At 44.2% G+C, this 19,234-nt stretch overlaps 2 protein-coding genes across 5 annotated transcripts in view; one reads left to right on the top strand and one right to left on the bottom strand.

The window, feature by feature from the left end:
- COL17A1 (collagen type XVII alpha 1 chain) overlaps positions 1-11,319 on the top strand; it is a 39,157-nt gene extending 27,838 nt beyond the window's left edge. Inside the window, exons 38-57 of the mRNA XM_018910632.3 lie at positions 690-743; positions 864-905; positions 1,596-1,658; positions 1,813-1,872; positions 2,378-2,404; positions 2,481-2,522; positions 2,683-2,739; positions 3,108-3,155; positions 3,776-3,889; positions 4,161-4,298; positions 4,895-4,978; positions 5,653-5,781; positions 6,864-6,953; positions 7,485-7,598; positions 7,857-8,009; positions 8,753-9,163; positions 9,352-9,492; positions 10,095-10,157; positions 10,384-10,455; positions 10,624-11,319. Coding sequence (XP_018766177.3) covers positions 690-743; positions 864-905; positions 1,596-1,658; positions 1,813-1,872; positions 2,378-2,404; positions 2,481-2,522; positions 2,683-2,739; positions 3,108-3,155; positions 3,776-3,889; positions 4,161-4,298; positions 4,895-4,978; positions 5,653-5,781; positions 6,864-6,953; positions 7,485-7,598; positions 7,857-8,009; positions 8,753-9,163; positions 9,352-9,492; positions 10,095-10,157; positions 10,384-10,455; positions 10,624-10,673 — 1,952 coding nt within the window. The 3' untranslated portion in view covers positions 10,674-11,319. The remainder of the gene's footprint in view (positions 1-689; positions 744-863; positions 906-1,595; positions 1,659-1,812; positions 1,873-2,377; positions 2,405-2,480; positions 2,523-2,682; positions 2,740-3,107; positions 3,156-3,775; positions 3,890-4,160; positions 4,299-4,894; positions 4,979-5,652; positions 5,782-6,863; positions 6,954-7,484; positions 7,599-7,856; positions 8,010-8,752; positions 9,164-9,351; positions 9,493-10,094; positions 10,158-10,383; positions 10,456-10,623) is intronic.
- A 221-nt stretch (positions 11,320-11,540) lies between these two features.
- Positions 11,541-19,234, bottom strand: part of SLK (STE20 like kinase) — a 49,208-nt gene continuing 41,514 nt past the window's right edge. For all 4 annotated transcript variants that reach the window (XM_009087206.4, XM_018910635.3, XM_018910633.3 and 1 more), the window contains 3 exons: positions 18,808-18,933; positions 17,174-17,287; positions 11,541-16,677 (listed from right to left, as the gene is read on the bottom strand). In XM_009087206.4, the coding sequence (XP_009085454.1) occupies positions 16,531-16,677; positions 17,174-17,287; positions 18,808-18,933 (387 nt within the window). In that variant the 3' untranslated portion in view covers positions 11,541-16,530. The remainder of the gene's footprint in view (positions 16,678-17,173; positions 17,288-18,807; positions 18,934-19,234) is intronic.

The raw sequence follows: 19,234 nt of genomic DNA, 5'->3' as shown, positions 1-19,234 counted from the left end.
GTGGAGCTGAACAGACTGTTTTTACAACATCCCAAGAAAAGTGCTTGCTCTGCGCAACACTGTTTTGCATTACACAAAGATGTGTAATGCACTTAGAGTTGCTATTCCTAGGATCTGAGACCTCTGCAAGTTTGCAGCAAGGTAGAAGAGGGCATAAAATTATAAATGATCCTTGCCTGATCACCATCCGAATGGGGCCATGTAGATTCAGACCATGCTTCAGTAGTGTCCAGTTCCCCATTCAGGCACTCTGGATCACAGCATCACTGAACTTTGAGTTTGTGCCTCAGCTTGGAGATGAGGGTACATCACACAGTACAATCAGATAACACAGTGCAGCTGCTTGTTAAATAATGTCTGTGTTATGTTCTCCTCCCAAAACTTGCCTCTTTTAAAGAATCTTTCCTGTCCTTGAAGTTCTTTCCCTCCTTCTTTAGCCTTTGAGTTCAACAACCATTACTCTCCTCCCTGTTTCCAATATCCTGCTCAGAGCTGTATTTTGCTTCATGTCCTAATCAAACATATCTCTCCTCTCCATCCTCTGCTTCATCTTGGGCTTAGGTAACCCAGGTCCCATCTTAGTCCATCTTTGATTGTAAGAGCTTCTAGCAGCAATATATTGACAGTTTCCATAGCAGCAGTTGCTCCATAACAACAATTTCCCTTGTTTGTGTTTTTCTTTTGCACAGTGCTGGGAGATTTACAAGGGCGAGCAGGACCACCAGGTCCCCCTGGACCACCAGGTGTGTAACATACAGGGCTCATCCCCTAAGCAAGGAATGGTGACACAATATGGCATGTTTCTGAGCCATGCAATTTGCTGTGTAAATGTTCTCTAATACCCCTGTTTCATTTGTCATCAGGTGAATCTGTGCAAGGACCCCCTGGACCTCGTGGTCCCCCAGGTAAGAGCTTGTTCCTCTGAAACCCAACTGGAAAGTGGGAGGTTTTTCCCAAGGCCTAGGACTGGAAGCAGAATGTCACATAGTGGGTTTGTACCAATACAATTTCACTGCAGCAAGATTCTGCCCAGCAAAGAATGTTTGCTTTTGCAGAGGGTTCTAGCCAGAGTATTAATTAGTAAAAGCCATACCTTTTGGGAAGACACTCAAAGTTTTCAAGTTGCCAAAGGAAGTAACTGCATTCAATTCCATATTTACTTCTTACTTCTCAAGCCTTAACTTTCAGCTGCAGACACATGGGGAGGTTCTTATCATGAGGAACATATCCACATGCCCCATCCTGTAACACAGCCAGAACAGGGAAGGTGTGGGAGGATGTGTGACAGGAGCAGAACCCCATTCCTTGTTCTCTGCTCAGTAGGAGAGGGAGCAGGTTAGGTGTGTGATGGGATAGGCACCCAGTACCATAAAGAAAGGAGTTTCTCTGTCCTTTTCTGCTGTGGTAGCAAATGATAGTGAAAAGTAACTACAAGGAGAAATGTAAGAAGGATGTGAAGGAAACAGTGATAAGGGCCTACACTGGGAAATACTCAATCTAAGGCTGTGGCTGGAGATGTAGCATCTCTTATATTCATTTACTTACACTGCTGAGGCTGATCCTTCCTGAAGTCTTTCTGTGTCCCTTTTCCCTAGGAGAAGGATTGCCAGGTCCTCCAGGCCCACCAGGGAGACCAGGATCATCCATGTCCACCTCAGGTAGGTTCTTGCCACTCATTCCGTCATCTGGTCCTGGGAATGTTCTGTTGGAGTTCCAGAGAGCACATAAATGGCTAAGACCAAGTGCAGCCAGAGAAACCTTGTTTCATGTTCTGTTGGATGTCATGAAGAAATCTCTTTGTTTGAATTGCAGAAGCATTCTTCACAGGCCCACCAGGTCCACCAGGACCACCAGGCCCAAAGGGAGACCAAGGTAGGTATATCGTGCTGCCTTACCAAAGTGCTAGAGGGATATTAGCACCTTAGACTGAAAAGAAGAAAGGGCTTGGGAGCAGAAATTCCTGCCTTTCTCTGTCTGTAAGAAAGCTATCACAGTTGTCACTAGGTAGGACTCCTGTCTGCTGTAAAACAAGTCAGTCTTTGTCAAAGAAATTTATTAGCCTCCAGTACAAGTGTAAAGGCAGTCACTGTATTCAGATCCCAATTTTGCAAGCCCATTATCCTCAAGAACATTCATAACTTCAGATTTGCCATTGAAGGGGACAGCCTTTTTGCAAAATGCACTGTGGATTAAATCAGTGCAAGGGAGTGGTCTGTGAAGTGTAGCTCAACTATCAGCTGGCTGGAAAATGTGCTCCCTTTACCAATTTCTCCCCTACAAATTGAAGGCCAAGATGATATGCTGCAGTGTGGGCTGGGATGTTGCTGATGAGAATAAAGCAAATCCTAACACTGTTCCTCTGCTTTCCTGTGCACAGGTGAAAGAGGTCCACGGGGATTCACAGGTAAGGAGATATCAGTGGGTTTCAGGGCAGCTTGCCTGGATGTACGAGTGCTCCTTCATTTCTGTGTCTCATGCAGGAGAACCCGGTGATCCTGGCCTTTCAGCATTCTCCTCCCACGGTTAGTCTGTGCCCCCTCTCCTCCTTTGAATCCATTGTCCCTGGGCTGAAATCAGGCCAAAATCCTGCTCTATTCATTCTAACTTAATTTTAATGGAGCAAGGATTTTGTCTACATACTTTATTCCTGTGAATCTCTGACACTCTTTCTGCAACTGGCAGGTGAAAGAGTCACCATCCAGGGACCCCCAGGCCCACCTGGCCCACCTGGACCAAAAGGTGAAGTTAAAAATCTTCTTTCTTTTATTGGGGATGGCCTCACACATCCAAACATGGTTGAGAGTAAAGGATGGAGCAACCCAGTCCTTTGGGAGCTAGAGTGGTGCTCACCCCTGCTTTTTCAGGCAAAGCAGGACCACAGCAATAGAATTGCTGTAAGCACAAGGCACTTGACCAGGTCACAGAAGGCTCAGGAAAGCTGCCATGGTCTCTTCCTTATGCTCTTTCCCAACAAGCTGGCATTTCAAGACACTCGTTGCAAGGGCTGGGTAGTTGCTTCTCTGACAACATGAAGCTCAGCTGTTTCACATGACCAAGTATGCAACATGCAGTCACACCCATTACAAGTCTCCCTCACTCTTTTTCAGGTGATGCAGGTGTCCCAGGTGCACCTGGCATCCCAGGAGCATCTCGAGGTAAGAGGCCAGACCATCATTGCTCTGATATTAAGAAGGAATGCTGATATCTGGTGGAGGCTTTGAAAAAGCTTTTACCAGTGTGGGTGCCAACCTAATGCTTATGGGATTTCTGTTCAAAACCCCTTTTGCACAGTTTGCCCTAAATCAAAAAATTTAAGAATTGACAGAGGTTTTTTTCCAACTTACTGGGAGTCCTTTAAGCCAGAGTTTTTCCTCTATGTGGACAGGTTCTTGAACTGGTGCTGCCCAGGCTGACTGGGATTGGGAGCAGCAGGGCAGCGATGCTTGAGCTTGAGCTCTGTGATCTCTATCTATATTCTGCACAGCGCTGCACTCTGATGCACAAACCCACCAGGCCTGCCTGTACAAAGCCAGGAATGTCTCTGGACTCAGCCCTGCACAGGCTGAATTATAAGATGCAGAATTAATTGAAGACATTATACTGCCAAATAGCCCATGCTCAGACTGTGTTTAAAGATACAGGGGGAGCCCCTCCATATTCCATTTCTAAAGGTCTTTCCAGGCCTGTGGGAAGGGTTTAATGCAAGTACCCTTTACTGTCACTTAGTCTAATGCAACTGTGCCATAAACACTCCTCCTTACAATGCTTTCTGTAGGTGGATCCAGACAAATTCAGGGACCCCCAGGACCTCCTGGACCACCTGGTCCTCCTGGCCCAAGTGGAGGTTCATCTCAAGAGATTCAGCAGTATGTGACTGACTACCTGAAGAGTGAGTATAATGAGATTTTTGCTGTGGGTCAGCAGTTTCATGCCTATCTTTTTTTTGTTCCCTAGGGCCTTGTCCCTCTTCTATTAGAAACAACAGCCCTGCTACTCTGGGCTTATTTCTGCTGAATACTGTGAAGTGCTGTCCACTGTGGCTTCTGTAGAACTGTTCTTCTGTTGTCCTGTTCTTTGTCAGAGGAAGAGGGTCTGGTAATTGTGCATATGTTCAGTCTTCCCTCTTAGTTATGTGGGCATATCTTGGGCTCTCTACATAGGTGACACTGTCAGACATTATTTCACTGGTGCCCAAGGCCCACCAGGCCCTCCAGGCCCACCTGGACTCATCACCACTGCAGATGGGATGACCTTGGATTATGCAGAGCTGGCTACCCGTGTCATGAGCTATATGACAAGTAAGCACCCTGTTGGTAAACTCTGTACTGAGTCATGCCCTCAGCTGAGCTTGTGCAGCACCTAGGCGGTGAGAACCAGAGGAGAAACAAGTTTTTAAATAGCAGCACTCCAACCAGGTTATTCATCTTCAGCAGTCTAGGCCCAGGACTCTACACAGCTGAGGTGTCCTCTGAGCCTTGTCCTTTTTTAATGTTTAGATTAACTAGCAGTTGCTGCTGTTTAAAAAGTCTTATGTTAAACATTTGCTGTTAGACTCTTTGACACCCCAAAGACCCCAAACAGAGATGGCTTTATTTAGTATATGTGGTATCAAGTATTTGGGGGTTGTCTTGTGTGCTTGGGGCCCTCCTAAAGTAGATGAAATCCCCAGAGCTTTTGGAAGTAGCCTGAAATCTCAGCCAGAAATGCCTAGATTACACAGCTCTGTGTGATGACCAGGATATGTAAGATAGCAACTGTTTCACATTTGGGGGCATGAGAAGGCCATTCTACCAGTTAATTAATTCATCTGTCCTTTGTTCCTTCCTGATGACCCCCCACCTCCCCTCACCTTCTGTCTCATACTGGCTCATGTCAAAACTTTTCATTCCCACAGGCTCTTCAGGTCGTTATGAGTCATTTTCTAGCTCTGTATCCACTACATCCATTTTGTACCAAGAGCTTCTGGACTTGCTGCAAAGTAAGTGACCCTCGAGGGAAATATGGGATTGAGGGTAAAGCATCTTGGAGATCTCTCTTTCCCTTCCAGTCTCCAGTCTGCAACTGGAGTTACCTGCAGCTGCTTCAGAGTGTTCTGCTTTCCAGCTCCTCCACTCTCAGTGTTCCTCCCATAGCCTTGCTATGTTGCTGTTCTTAAGGTGAAGGGGATCCCCAACTCTGTGTTCTTTTCTATACACACTGTTACTGTGGGCTGACAGGTAAATCTCAAGGTTGTCATTTGGCTGTCCCTGAAGGTAATGATTTTGCTGGCCAGCACTGTGCTCCAAATGGCTCCCAAGTGTCACAAAGCTCAGCATGGTCTTTCCCAGCTGAGCTGCTTTTCATTCCCTTTACCCAAGAAGTTTTCCAGGGTGTCCTGAAAAAAAACCAGACCACAGGGAAGTCCCTTATGCCATCCAAATTCTCATCCTCCTCATACCCTTATTATAGGAGGTTCCCAGCCTTGTCACAAATGTTTCTGGCACCATATACAGGACAACTCACTCAGAAAAGAGAGAGGAAAGGAGCTTTGCATCCATAGGTTTTGATGGTTTCCTTGGTGGATGGGGCTCAGCTCACAGATTGGGAACTCCTCACACTTGGTGTCTGTGCAGCAGCTGGACAGCCTGAAAAGATGCTTTTTTTCATTTCTAGGAGAAGAAATTCGTCAGTATCTCATTGGACCTCAGGGCCCACCGGGACCTCCTGGGCCAGGGGGAGATGGAATGTCTCTGTCACTGGATTATGATGAGCTGACCAGGAGGTTTATCAGCTACTTGTCAAGTAATGGCTTTATTAGTGTGTGTTTTCCTCTGTTCCTTTGGGAGCCCAGCACAAAGCTCATGCTGTCCAGTCAGTAGAAATTATTCCAGTGCTAATTGTGTGAATCCCTGTGTACAGAGACCTCCTCACAGAGACTGTGAGAGACTTGGAAGAGAACAAAGATACCCTGTAGCTAAGATATCACTGACAGACTAGTAATGAATCCTTTCTTTGTTTAAAATTGAGCTTAGGAACAAAATTTCATCTTAGCCATCTTAGAAGTCCCACCAACACCTTTAAGTGCCTTTCTAACCTTTATCTCTGTGGTCAGGATATATTTCTCTGTGAAAGAGTTGGTCTGTGCCCACTCTGTGTCAAGGCAGCTCAGGCAACAAACTCTTAGAAGTTAGCTGAAAAATTTTCTATGTCTCTGCTTTATTTTCCCATCTGTAAAGGGGTGATATGGCATATAAGAACTGTGTGACAGAGAGGACTTTTTGAGCATCCCAGCAGCAGTGCTAAAATGCTTAATCCTGATATCTGCAACTGTCTGCTTAAAAACACAACCTGCTCCATGCTCAGTTTCTCTGAACTGCTCTTTGAGACCAGATGTCACTAGTGGAGTGCTCCTAAGATGGAGGGAATTTCCAGCAGGAAACTGCAGTATAATGGCAGCACTCCAATGGCTCAGGCAGGACAGTTACATTTTGTCAGCAGGGATATTTCATTAACAGAAATCCCAAAGTGCAGAGTGTTGCCCTAGAGCTGCAGACACAGGGAGAGCAGCACATGCATCAGCCTGTGGGTTGCAGCTGAGCTGCAAGTCTGGGGGTGCCCCCATCATGTAACAGGTTCATGAGGTGCAGAGCTTTTGCCAGGAGTAGCAGCCTGCTGCCTGCCTGTTTGTGGGTGTCCTTGGGATTGTCAGGGCAAAGTCACAAGTCCAGAACAAGGTTTGAGCTCTGGCTCCTGGCACAGCCTGCTGATGGGGACACTGTACTCTGCAGGAGCCCTTCCTGCATTGCCTGTGAACAAGCCCTGCGGCCTGTCAGCTCACACTGTAACAGCCTGTTCCGATAATGTGCATCTGTTGGATTTTGCAGGTTCTGGGATGAGCATTGGACTGCCTGGACCACCTGGGCCTCCAGGGTCACCTGGCATATCTTACAGTGACCTGACAGCATACCTGCGAAGTAAGCCAACTTCTTCACTCCCCTGCCATGGTGCTCTATGTGCCCCAGGATCTTTTTTTACAGCCTTAGTTACAGAATTTCCCTTTTGGCCTGTCATCACAAATAAGCCTCTGATGGTCCTTTGTCCTTAGCAGCACTGCAGGCCTCTGCTGGCACCTGCACACTCCACAGGGGGCTGCAGCTGGATCACTATGCTCCTGTGGTGAGCAACAGCAATGGGGCTGTCTTGGAGATGGGCATGAAGGAGCCCTTTGTTGTATCCAAACTCTGCAGCTTAAAGGCATAATTTCTTATGCCTCTTTAAAAGTGTATTTTGAAAATAGGGACTTTATTCTTTTTGGAATCACCTGACTGTCCAATGTGACATCTACATGCAGGAAGTGAGGTACACCAAGTAGGCTACACCAGGAAGTACTAGAGAGAAAAAAAGCTTTCCACTTGGCTGTATCTGGTATAACTTGTATTGTCAAAGAACATTCATTAGGGTTGTGGTTGTTTGAGTGACTTCTTTTCTTGCCTTATGTCTTACAGACTCTGAATTCAGTGGTGTTGTTGGGCCCCCTGGTCCTGCAGGCCCCCCAGGACCTCCAGGGATCCCTGGATCACCAGGCACCTCTCTGGAGGACTTCTCTGCCTACCTTCAAAGTAAAGCACTTATATTTCTCACAGCTGGCAGGGTCATTCTGTTTTTAGATGCAGGGGAGACTTGAGGCTGAGATTTAGCTTAGCAGGGATGTGACTACCCCTGGAAACAAAGTCACTGTATTAAGAAAAGAATTTGTCAGTGTTGTCTGTAAAGGGTGGAAGTTGGGGTTGGAGCCTTTAAACTTTCAAGATCATGACTGTTATGTGAAATTTCCTTATTCTCTCACTGATGGAAAATAATCCTTTCCCTGTCTCAAGATGTTGGATACTCTTCCCTTTCTGGAGTCCGGGGCCCACCTGGCCCTCCTGGCCCTCCAGGACCACCAGGTTTCTCTGGAACTGGCCTCCTGTCCTATGCTGACATCACCAACAGCGACGAGTTCAGGAGTGAGCTGATCCAGTACCTGAAGAGTAAGGGAACACCATCCATCCTTCCTGCACACATCCCAAGACATGCTTTACCTTGTGTAGGTGACTGGCTCTGCCACAGCTGAGACGTTCCTGTAGGAGCCTTCCCTGAACTGGGGCTACAGCAACACCTTCCCTCTACAGCCAGGTCTACAGGAATGTGCTGCACCCTGTAGGCTTTCCTCCTCTCAGTCCAACTGCCAGCCAAAGTCTGTGTTGTGAGACAACAGGGACAAGCACTGGGTAGTTAGAATTGGCCTGTGCTGAACATGGGTCCCTAGGAAGGTCACCAGCAGAGTTTTACCATGGGAAAAGCATTTTCTTTGGCAAACACCTGCCCGCAGAGCCATGGATAATGGAGGGCTTGGAAGGCAACACTGAGCTAGCTGTTAAGCACCAATGGTCTGAGCTCATCCTGGCAAGTTCTCCAAGGCAGGCTTTCAAAAACACCTCAGTTTTAGCAAATTGGTCACAGAATGGCTCTTTTGGCAGAGGTGCCAAAATTGGTCTGAGGAGTGCAGTGTTTTGCAAAATCATTGGGCATGTTCCAAAGATTGGGCACACAAAATTGTGGGAAGGAGGAAGGTGTCTTGCCATCTGTGAAGTTCAAGGTTGACATGTGCCTGCTGCCTGAGAAATGGCACTGGATGAGGGTCCCTGATGGTTGGTGGGACAGAACTTCACACTCCATTCTTCATTCAGGTGGTATCTCTGTCAAGCCCAGTGTCCCCCCTTGTATTTTATAGGTGATGAAGTTCGAAGCTACATCTCAGGACCCCCTGGGCCACCAGGACCACCAGGACCCAAAGGAGACAGTGGCTTTGTGTCTGGGTCTATGTCTTCATCATACCAAGGGTTACGAGCTTCTGAGCACTTGCATGGAGGATCCCTTGGTGCTGAGGGCTCCCACGGGGGCTCACTGGGCACAGGCAGCTCGTATGGCAGCTCCATGAGCAGCAGATCCTCTTACCACACCTCAGTGGGCAGCGATGGCGCTTATGATGCCTCCATGGGTACTGCTGGGTCTTTTGATGGGCTGCTGACAGAGGAGGAATCACACAGATCATCAGCAGGGTCGAGCAGATCCTACAGCAACTCCTTCACTGGTTCCCTGGATTACAACGAGCTGGCACTCCGTGTGTCAGAGAGCCTGCAGAGTGAGTGCAATGCCTGCTCATCCTGACCCTCCCTATCCCAGCCAACAGCTCCACACCCCCTGTGCCTGGTCACACTGTTCACTTCCCTCTCCTTCCTGCTGCCTACACCTCTCCCTTACACCTTCTGCCTCAGCATGCAGCCACAGTTCTCCCAGAGCTCCTTTCAAATGACATCTTTAATTCCACAGGCCGAGGTATTCTCCAGGACCTGATGTCTTATACGGCACAGGGACCTGCAGGTCCCCCAGGCCCTCCTGGTCCCCCTGGCATCAGCAAGGTCTTTGCAGCCTATGGCAATGTCACCGCAGACCTCATGGACTTCTTTAGAAGTGAGTGACATTTTGGCTTGGCATTTCTGGCTCATGCATATTAGATCTCCCCAGCCTCTCACAGACCTACTGATCTTCTCACCTTTGCACACTGCAAAAGTCAAGATGCAGAGATGAAAGTGGATGGTCTTTCCGTCTCCTTCCTTGCTTGCTGGGGAGGTGCAGTCTTATCATTAGGAAGGACATCGGTTTTTCCCACTCTTGGCAGGAAACTCATGCCAAACCCTGAAGGCTTCTGAGCTTACAAGCTCTATGGCTCGTTTTAACATGGCTGGGCTGGCACATGTATAGAAACATGAGCCGGCTGCTCACTCTGCTCTCAGATTCCCCACCCTGGGCATGGGCCAGCTCCAGCCCTAGTGACAGCCACGACACCTAGAGACAGTGACAATGTGCTGGTAAAATGACATCACAACCTGTCCTTGGGACTTCGTTGGTACTAAAAACCCTGTTTAGAAACCTTGCTACACTGTTTAGAAACCTTGCTGTCAGTCTAATGCCATCTAACCAAGAGAAATGTCCTACCAGTGTTAATCACAGCTTCTCTTGAGCAGGCAGTGGTTTCTCCATTCATTCACTCTCTCCTTCATTTCCCTCTCCAGCTCATGGTGCCATCCAGGGGCCACCCGGTGAAAAGGGGGAGAGAGGTTATCGCGGACCCAAAGGTAATTGTTGCCATCCTTTCCCTCTTCAGCCTTGTCATGCCCAGGAAGCAGCACTGTGACCACAGAGGTCACAGCACTGCTCAAGGTCACACTCTCTCACAGTGAAGATGGCACCTTCAGGATCTCAGCCAAGATATTGTCCTGATTTGGTGTCTCTTCCCCTGGCCTGTCCCTGTCTGTGGGTTACTTGTGCTCAAGGGCAAACTTGGTCTTCTCATTCCTTCAGGTGACCCTGGGCCAATGGGCCCACCAGGACGACATGGGCACAGGGGACCAAAAGGAGAGAAGGGAGAGAAAGGTAGGAACACCTGCCATTCCCAGGAGAGCAGGGTTTGACTGTCACAAGTGGCACCAGCCCATCCCTGGAAATAGCTGGAAAACACAGCCTCAGTTTTTTTGTTTGGATCTTCAGTCTTTTTACATGGTTTTGTCAACTAATCCTCCTTTTGATTTTTCTGGTCCCCAGGTGAACAACTCTATGTTGGCAGAAGAAAAAGAAGAGCTGTTGGTGTTTAAGGAAAGAGGTAGCTCAGTTATGCACAGGGAAGCATTCCCAGCAGCCTGTAGAAAATTATCCTGAGTCTTCACTGCCTTAATGCTAAAACATCCTTACTGCTTAGCTGACCCCTTAGAGTTGATAGTTCAGATCTGAATGTCTCTTGTGTGTGTCCAACATGGCCCTAGTGTGGGCGTTGCTCCTGTTACTGATGTTTGGCTTTGTGCCCCTGAGCTCCCAGGCTGATGTCCTTAGGCTGACAAGGGCTTCCTGTCTCACCTAGTCCAGGCTTCTTGTACTATTCCCAGATATGTAAAAACCTGGGTTTTTTTAACAACTAGCCAACTATGCAGAAAAAAGAAAACAATCCCATCCCCAACAAATGCATGGTTTGTCAGGGATCAGATGCAGCCCACAAGGTCCTGTGAAAAACCCTGGCCTTGCACTGCCTTGGGATTCCCTCTTCACAAGCTCTGCCAACCCCAGGTGGAGCCCATTTATAGCAGCACAGTGAGACAGGACACAGACAGGGCTGAACCAAAGCACTTTTAAATGTAATTTGTTTATCTTTTAAAAATATTTTTGTATTTTTTCTGGTTTTTTTTAACATTGGTGAAAATTAATCTTCAATGTAAACAGCCCAATTAAAGTGTGTTTTTAACCCCATCCCTGAACTATTGAGGATGGCCATTCTGTGCTTGCAGGGTTGTGGGGCAGGGTGAGGCACCTGAGCTGGGTCTGAGGTACAATGGTAAATTCAATGGCACAACATGAAATACTTTTATACTCAGTTATTTTAAACATTGTAAATCATCCCCTTTACTGAAATGCTTGTACAAATCACTTGTATTTGATGCAAGTTTTCCACCAACAAAACTGAGGCAATCTCAGCAAACTGTGATTTTATTGTATTTACAGCAGAATTATTACAATATTCTACAGGAAGCCATGAAATCAAATTACTTTGAAAAACAAGACAAAAAACTCCCAAAACCGTTGTATGGCTGCTACTGCAAGTTCACTTACACAAGCTGTACAGAGACCCTTATCCAATTATTCATCCATCTCATGATTTTTGGTTGCTTTCTGTAAGGCAAAAATAACTTTGTTTGCAGTTAACACAAAACATTCAACAAACCGCTGGGAGAACATGAGGAAGGCTGGCGGTGCCTCAGGCGTGTGTTTTGTCACAGGATGCTCTGGCTCTGCTTGGCTTCCTGACAGAAAATGGGATGGCAGTACAACACTCCCTGTCCCTTCCTAGTTTCTGTTCTTTCCACTATTTTAGGACTCATTCTCATTACCAAAGAAGCCTTACCTCCTAATTGTAAGTGTGGAAGACTGTTAAATCAGGGTAAACCTGGACTCAGCCACTCCCTTCTGCTTTCAGTACAAGGAAAGCACATGAGCCATTTCTCATGGGTTGGACATGAGCATGTTTTTGCTTAAGGGGTTTTCCTCGGGCACCACTGACTGCCCAGACACCGGATGTGCAAAGGAGCTGCAAAAAACAAAGCATGAGGACTGAGCTGGAGAAAAAGAGATGCAGAACAAGTAAAAGTTTTGTAAAAGAACCACTGTAATTTCCTTTGTCATCTCCTTCCCTTTATCTGTTCTCATCTTTTGCAAGTCTGAGAAATGATGGGGCATCCTGGCCTTGGCTTGCCTGTGAACAAGGAAGGTTAATTCTCTTTATTCTTACTTCAGCTGCTGTGAAGATGTCAGAAGTAGCCTGGGAATGTGAAATTTGCATGGACACATCAACACAAGTTTCAGAGATCCAGAAATACAGATTTTGATGTGAAATGACAAGAGTGTAAATGCTAACATCAAACTTACTGACACAGTGATGGCCCTAAACACTCCCCCCAGCCCTTTCCTGCAACAACCAGAGAGTCACTGTCCTCAAACTTGCCCCTCTTCCCCACAGCAGATGAACCAAGAAGCAGTAGGTCAGTGGAAGCAACTAGCACCAAGCTTATTTGTACATTTCAGTTTTCAGCAATGATGTATTTCTGAGGTCCTGGGAGCTACAGCTGCACAACAGCTCTGAAAATCAGGCTACCTAAAAGTGGACTAAAGTGCCTGAATTTAAACCACCTCTTTCAATCTTTCCTATACCAAAGCAAGCTTGAAATACTTGCAAGGCAGAGACTATTTCAATTGAAGAATCAACTTAAACTTCCTATGTGATACTGCTGTCATGACAGCAAGACATAGTGTGACAAAAGCGATTTCATTGCTGCTTTGCTTAGCTCTTAGTTAAGGTGCTATGATTCCAATTTTTAAGGATAATAATTCAGTAGAATAGTTATCATAAAGTCCTCTGGGACAGAAGAATAATTTCTTTAACTGTGTGATAGATCAGATACTGAGTACCTGTGAATGCAATTTTAAAAGAATATTAGCTTAAAAGATTACCTGGAAAAAAGGATGCAGTTCAGAACATCAGTTTTTAATGTGATGTGAAAAATCACTCTTGAGTGAATGCTGATGGTCAGGACAGTTCAGCCCTGCCAGTAGGGAATTTGAATTCAGATGCCAATTCAAATAAAGGTTTTCCTTCAGAAGGTGTTTATAAATCAGGACCTACATAATTGATCATTTGAATAACAACTTCAGTTATTGTATCTGTACACGCTGTATATAGTTCTCATGTATACACCAGCAACAGCAGAGTGCTTGGAGCAGGAATACGTGTTTTATGAGGATCAGAGAGGATCAAATGCTGGAGTTTCTTTTTCATAAAATAAGCAAAAGTTCCCCTGGAACGTCAGAAGATCAAGAGCTGCCACAGCCCATTTTCTGCTGGGTTGATAACCTCACCTCAGCCAGAATCTCTTAAAAACAGGTAGCAGGTACACCTGAAGACCTTTAGCCCCCAATCTCCCCGGATGCCTTTAGCAGTGCAAAATGCACTCTCTGAGCTTGGGAAGTACATGGTGTGAGGCTGAGGCCCTGCAGGCAGGTTTTCCATGAGGATCAATTGTAAACACAGGAGGACAACCCACACACAGCACTGCAATCCAGGGATTTATTGCCTTTTCTCATTTTCCTGTGGACAGAATTTACAATGTAGTAAAACACAATGGTGAGCAAATACTGATTTGTGGTCAGCTTTGGAGGAGTGTGTGGGGACAATGAGATCTGCCAAACAGTAAGAATTTGTAAATAAGTACATTGTTTTGGCTGCAGAAAACACACTTTACCATCCTGGAAATACAGCTGCTAACATTCATTAGGGAGGTGATGTGAGATAGTACCAAGATTGGATTTCGCCTCTCAGGAGATGTCTTTTAGGCCTATGTGAGACTAAATTAAATTTGAATTGAATTTTCTGACACTGATACAATATTGTAACACCTCTCTCACATTCTACAACACTTAAACCCAATTTTGTCAGTCTAAATGTGTAAGTACCCATGCTAGTTCTTGTTATCACTCAGTAAACATATTTTTGTGCTTGGTATCAATTCTCAGCCCAGTTCACAAGGCTGCAAAGTGCTTCACAGGGCTCCCCACCTGGAGACTTGAGCAAGGCTTCCACTGCCACATCTGATCCCTCCCTTCATCCCAGAGCTCAGTTACAGTTATTTGTGCAATTTACAATGAGATCAGATTGCAGGGCCTGTGTGAAAAGGATCTTCAAATAAAAGATGTAAGAGATTCAGACAGAGGTAAACAGAATGCCAATACATATTAGCAATGTATCACTGAAACTACCGAAAACGAAAGGAGAAGATTATTAAAGTTTCCCTGTGAGGATTTAATGGGGATGAACGTAGACATAATCCAGAAGAGGAAATCTGCCTGTCCTGCCTACTCCCCAGGTAAAGCACTGAGCCTACTTCATATGAAATTGCAAACAAATTCTGTTAAACAGAGATGAAGATTATTTAATGTTATCTTAGTAACAGTCAATTTATGAAGGTGGAGCTTAAAAAGCAAAACGTCTTCAAAGACTTGTTTCTCCCTACTAAACAAACAATTCAAAAAACTTTGCATTTAGCAACAAAGAACATTCTAGAGATACGGTGTGTGAGTTTACAACAGTACACAATACACATTTAAAATAATAAAATGCCAGAAATTAAGGCTAGCTATTAAAGTAATTATGCTATCAAAAAGTTACAAAATTTAAATTAAAACATGCATTTTCCAATTTTCTTTTTACTGTGCTGTAAATTTAAGTGTCTTCATCGAGAAGATACTGGTTCAACGTCCAAGGATTTCAGCATCCAAGGTTTCAACCAGAGCTGATTAAAGTCCTATGTTAATTTCTGAGTTCATTGCCATGCAGCAACACTGTTCCCATGAAATGAACGCCATGGAATGGGCACCAGTTGCACAGCCAAAGCAAGCAAACAAAATGGGTGCAGTTGATGCCCAAAGATATCAGAGAAAGTCAGGCCTCAAAAGACAGAAAGCAAATACTATTTTACAAATGGAGCTCCAACATAACCAAGTACAGCTTGTAACACTGTCTTGATATGACTCAACCTCCATCCACCAAAAGGAGTGCAGCAAAAGTGACCTAATACAGCTGTATTTCCCTACCCCGCTATAGGAGACACAGTTCAGATTTCCCACTACAGATCAGTCAGGCAAATAACTTATGGTACATCTAGGAACTCAAAAGAATAAAACCTGCCTATGTTAGTAGGTGGCAACACAAAAGCAGAACACCCAGCTTCATAAAGGAGTTTGTCTGTATATTTAACTTAAATCTTTCCTTAAAATAAAATGACTAAAATAAAAAATAATGAAACTAACACTTCTAGTGAAATCAGACTTTAGCCATGGTTATTTATAAATATGACCACCCACTTCCATTTCTGTGATAGAGTTCAAATGAACAGACTTTGGTAAGAACAGAACAATGGCTCTACCCATTCCAGGTACAGTTAGAGAAACCACGTGCATTTTGCACACCGCTTTCTAAAAAATACATTCTACAGTTTTTCAATTTGTAGAACTAACCACCTGTATGTAATAGCTAAAGAAAATAATAAACTGTGCATTTTAAAGTTAGCATTTCTTTCACCTTTACATATTTTAGTGCAAAATATTTTAGGGTGAGGATTTACAACAAAAATGGCAGTAGCAGCAAGAAATCTTGTTTTGTACAGTAACAGCAACGCTAAGGAGTTTTGTGTTTTTAAATGACAAAACAGTATCCTGTTGCCAGGATCAGCATATCTAAGTGTTTCAGGCACTGTATTAATTAAACTAGCACCCCATTTCATTATGGAACTAATGGACAAAACATGTCATGGAGATCAGCTCAGTTTAATTTATGCCAGAGGTTTCTTTTGAAAGAAGTTGCAAAGGCTTTTGCTTTTGCCAATTGTGTTTAAACATAAGGGTTTGTTTTTCTGATTACTGGCATGTTCTTAGTAATTAGTTTCAGTCCTTGCCATAAAGACACTGCTCACATTATAAAATTTTAAACCTCTCATGGCAGTTTCAATTGTGGAATTCTCTCATGGAGAAATCTGATGCTTAAAAACACAGTAGCAGAACTAATATTACACCATTTAAATGTTCAGATGAGAAATCATTTTTTTTTATGATGAGAAAGAGCATAATTAATATTTCAGGCTTAAAGTCCATACCCTAGGTAACATACTTTTAGAGACTGGGATAAAAAGCCCACTTAGTCTTGAAACATCTGAAGGACGTAACAATACCACTGTACACTAACACTTGGTTTGTTTCTTTTGTTCAGGGGAGTGAAGAAAGCGCTCCTGACACTGATTGTCTCCACTGAAAACCAGACAGGCGAGGTCCCCGATGTTCATATGCCGTGGGTAAGTCAGGTTAGACCGTAAGGAGGGAGAATTCCAAACACCAAAAAACCTACAGAAGTTCCCAGAGTTACGACCCAGTGGAGTGAAGACTGGGGATTGGGTAGAATTTGGAAATCCGGCTTTGTGTTGAAGGATTAAGGCATTCGGATTCTCCAGTCATTTTAAAGAAAACTTCCTGTTCCTGCAGTTTTCTGGCAAATTCTTCTTCTAGCATCTAAAACCAAAATCAGATTGTCACAGGATTAACAAGGCAAAGTACAGGAAACCCATAATTGTGGAGACATTTTGTCTGATCGATCTCTGAGCCATGTGAAACTCTACTACGTGCCCTTTTAAAATAAAATAATCCCCCCCAAGACCAACCTCCACCACCAGCTATATGTCTGCTATATATCACTCACTTTTTGTAGTACTGGCTTCTGAAATAAATTCCCAGCCTCAGATTTACCTCCAGCTAAGTTTTCCATGCAAACCTGCGCACATGTGCTGCAGGTGGGAGCCCTGCAAAGAGACTGGTAACACCCAGCCTGTTTTGGTGCACCTGCCCTTTGCTCTGCTTATACAATTTTTAAACATCTTTTATTATACAGTGAACTGCAACAGCTTTGTACAGCAGCTTGACTCTCCTCCTGTGCAATAATTTTGTACTGTCTGTATTTTCTAGATCAAACCCTTGATAAATGGGAGCAGTTCATGAATCAGGAAATTACCTTTTTTCTTGGTCTCAATTTCTCTCTCCATTCCTTCAGTTCCTGACTGTGCTCTTCATCCAGCTCTTTTAGCTTCTGAGTCTCATGCTCAACCAGTAGATGGCATTTTTCATTCTTAAAACAAGATAATCCTTATGTAAAACTAATTCAGATTAGGCAACTCAACATTTGTAGAGTGACATATGTTGTCCTAATTCTTTCTAATTAGCTTATTCCGTGTAAATAGTGACGTGAATAATTACAAGATGAAAGTATGTTACAAGGCTGTGTTTTCAAAAGCTGATCTTTCCATCAGAGCCAACTGAGATAAGAAACACTCGTAAATCCAAATACACTGCTGAGCATCATTAAGGCAGCTGCTAGGAGTGTTACTCAAAACTGTGTTTCACTGCCTAATGATGCTTGTCAAGGTCACACAGCATTTCTGCCTTGCTTTTTAAAGATGGACTGTATAATTTATTAAAACCAATTACATTAAAAAGGAACCTGTTTTTTGGAAATATTTCAACTCTTGGTGCCAAGAGCTGAGACAAACAAATGGAACTTAGAGAAGAGACAAAGGTGGCTGCAGAAGCAGCCTCAAAATTGCCCTATGATAAGGCTCAAATCACACCTTAGCTTCACATTTCTCTCAGTAAGGTACCAGAGCATCTGCCTCACTTTCAGAGGACATTTGAAGCATGACAAGAAAAAAATCAATTATTTGGCTTCAAGTCTCTGTACTTTTTTAAGAGCAATTGGCAATGGTTGTATTTCTAGGGTTCCAGTCCCAGATGGGTCTGATGCAGAGGACAGAACCACAGCAACAAAAACAACAAGCACTTGGCTAGACCTGAGGGCAGCAAAGGGCCAGTTTTCCTTGTGAAGCTCAGAGCAGCCCTAATCTGCCCCATTTTACTGGAGCTGAAACTCTCACAAGGCTCCCACGGTACTTGGGGATTTACCGGGGCATATTAGTGGCATAGCCAGGGACTGTTTTTGCAGGAAGTAAGAAAGTGAATAGAGTAGAATGAGCTTCATTGGTCCTTGCATGATTTCTCTAAGCAAAGGTTATCAGCAGGTGATCATTTAATGCTTTAAAACTGCCTTGTATCCCTGAAACTGGGAAAAGCTGATTTAACAGAAGAGGAGGATCTGGCCTCTGGTATCCAGCAGAAACTTTTACAAAATGCATACCAAAAAAGACAAATCAGAGCTCCTTATCATAAGAGAATTCCTTCTAAGTACCTTTCAGAAGCTCATATGCAAGTGGCAGCACTTGGTAAAAACCTCCTCATTCCTCTATTGCTGCAAACTTCTCGTGGGTAATGCCTGGTGCTGCCTACCTCTGTTCTGATTAATGACACTCCAGCAAAATCAAGTTAAAAGGAAATGCTGCCTACAGAAAATAGCCCTGGGAACTTTACAGATATTCCAGAAGTGATCATCTGCTTCTGGTTCATGCTCTTCTTCATTTAAAACAATTTCTCATTAATTGATGGGAACGTACAAATCTGGCAAAGCAGTGCTTTTGAAAACAAAATTGAAAAAAACTATACAGTAAAAATTAAGGAAAGGTATTTCTGCTTAGCCTGCATCTGGTATTAACTTAAGTCTTCTCACTGAATGGTCATTTAATATCATCTATTTTTAACCTGTAACTGATGCAGTTCCCTGATGTTTGCTTCACACTGTAACTGAAGGTCCCGCATTTGGTTTTCGTGTTTCTGATGCTGTGCCAGTCTCTCATTCTTCTGCCTCTTTTCTTCTTGAACAGCAAACTAAAATTAAAAAGAAGAGATTATTTATATTGTGCCTCTGAATAAAACAGTTTGCATGAGTCAAAGAACTGCATCTAATAGAATGAACACATACTGAGAAGAACAGTTCTAGAAGATTTAAGCAATAATTTTCTCTATTTTTTTCTTTTTTAAGTTCTTACAAAGGAAGTTCCCTACAGTTTTGATTCCATTTCTCAACCTGCACTCTGATTTTTCCTTAAAACGCAGCACATTTCACTTCCAGATTCCTGAAATTACCTCCCTCTGAAGCTGTGACACAGCAGTCCAGCTGCAAGCATTG

This window comes from Serinus canaria, chromosome 6, assembly GCF_022539315.1.
Source record: "Serinus canaria isolate serCan28SL12 chromosome 6, serCan2020, whole genome shotgun sequence".
Taxonomy (NCBI): Eukaryota; Metazoa; Chordata; class Aves; order Passeriformes; family Fringillidae; genus Serinus; species Serinus canaria.
This window is presented reverse-complemented; position numbering and strand designations above follow the sequence as displayed.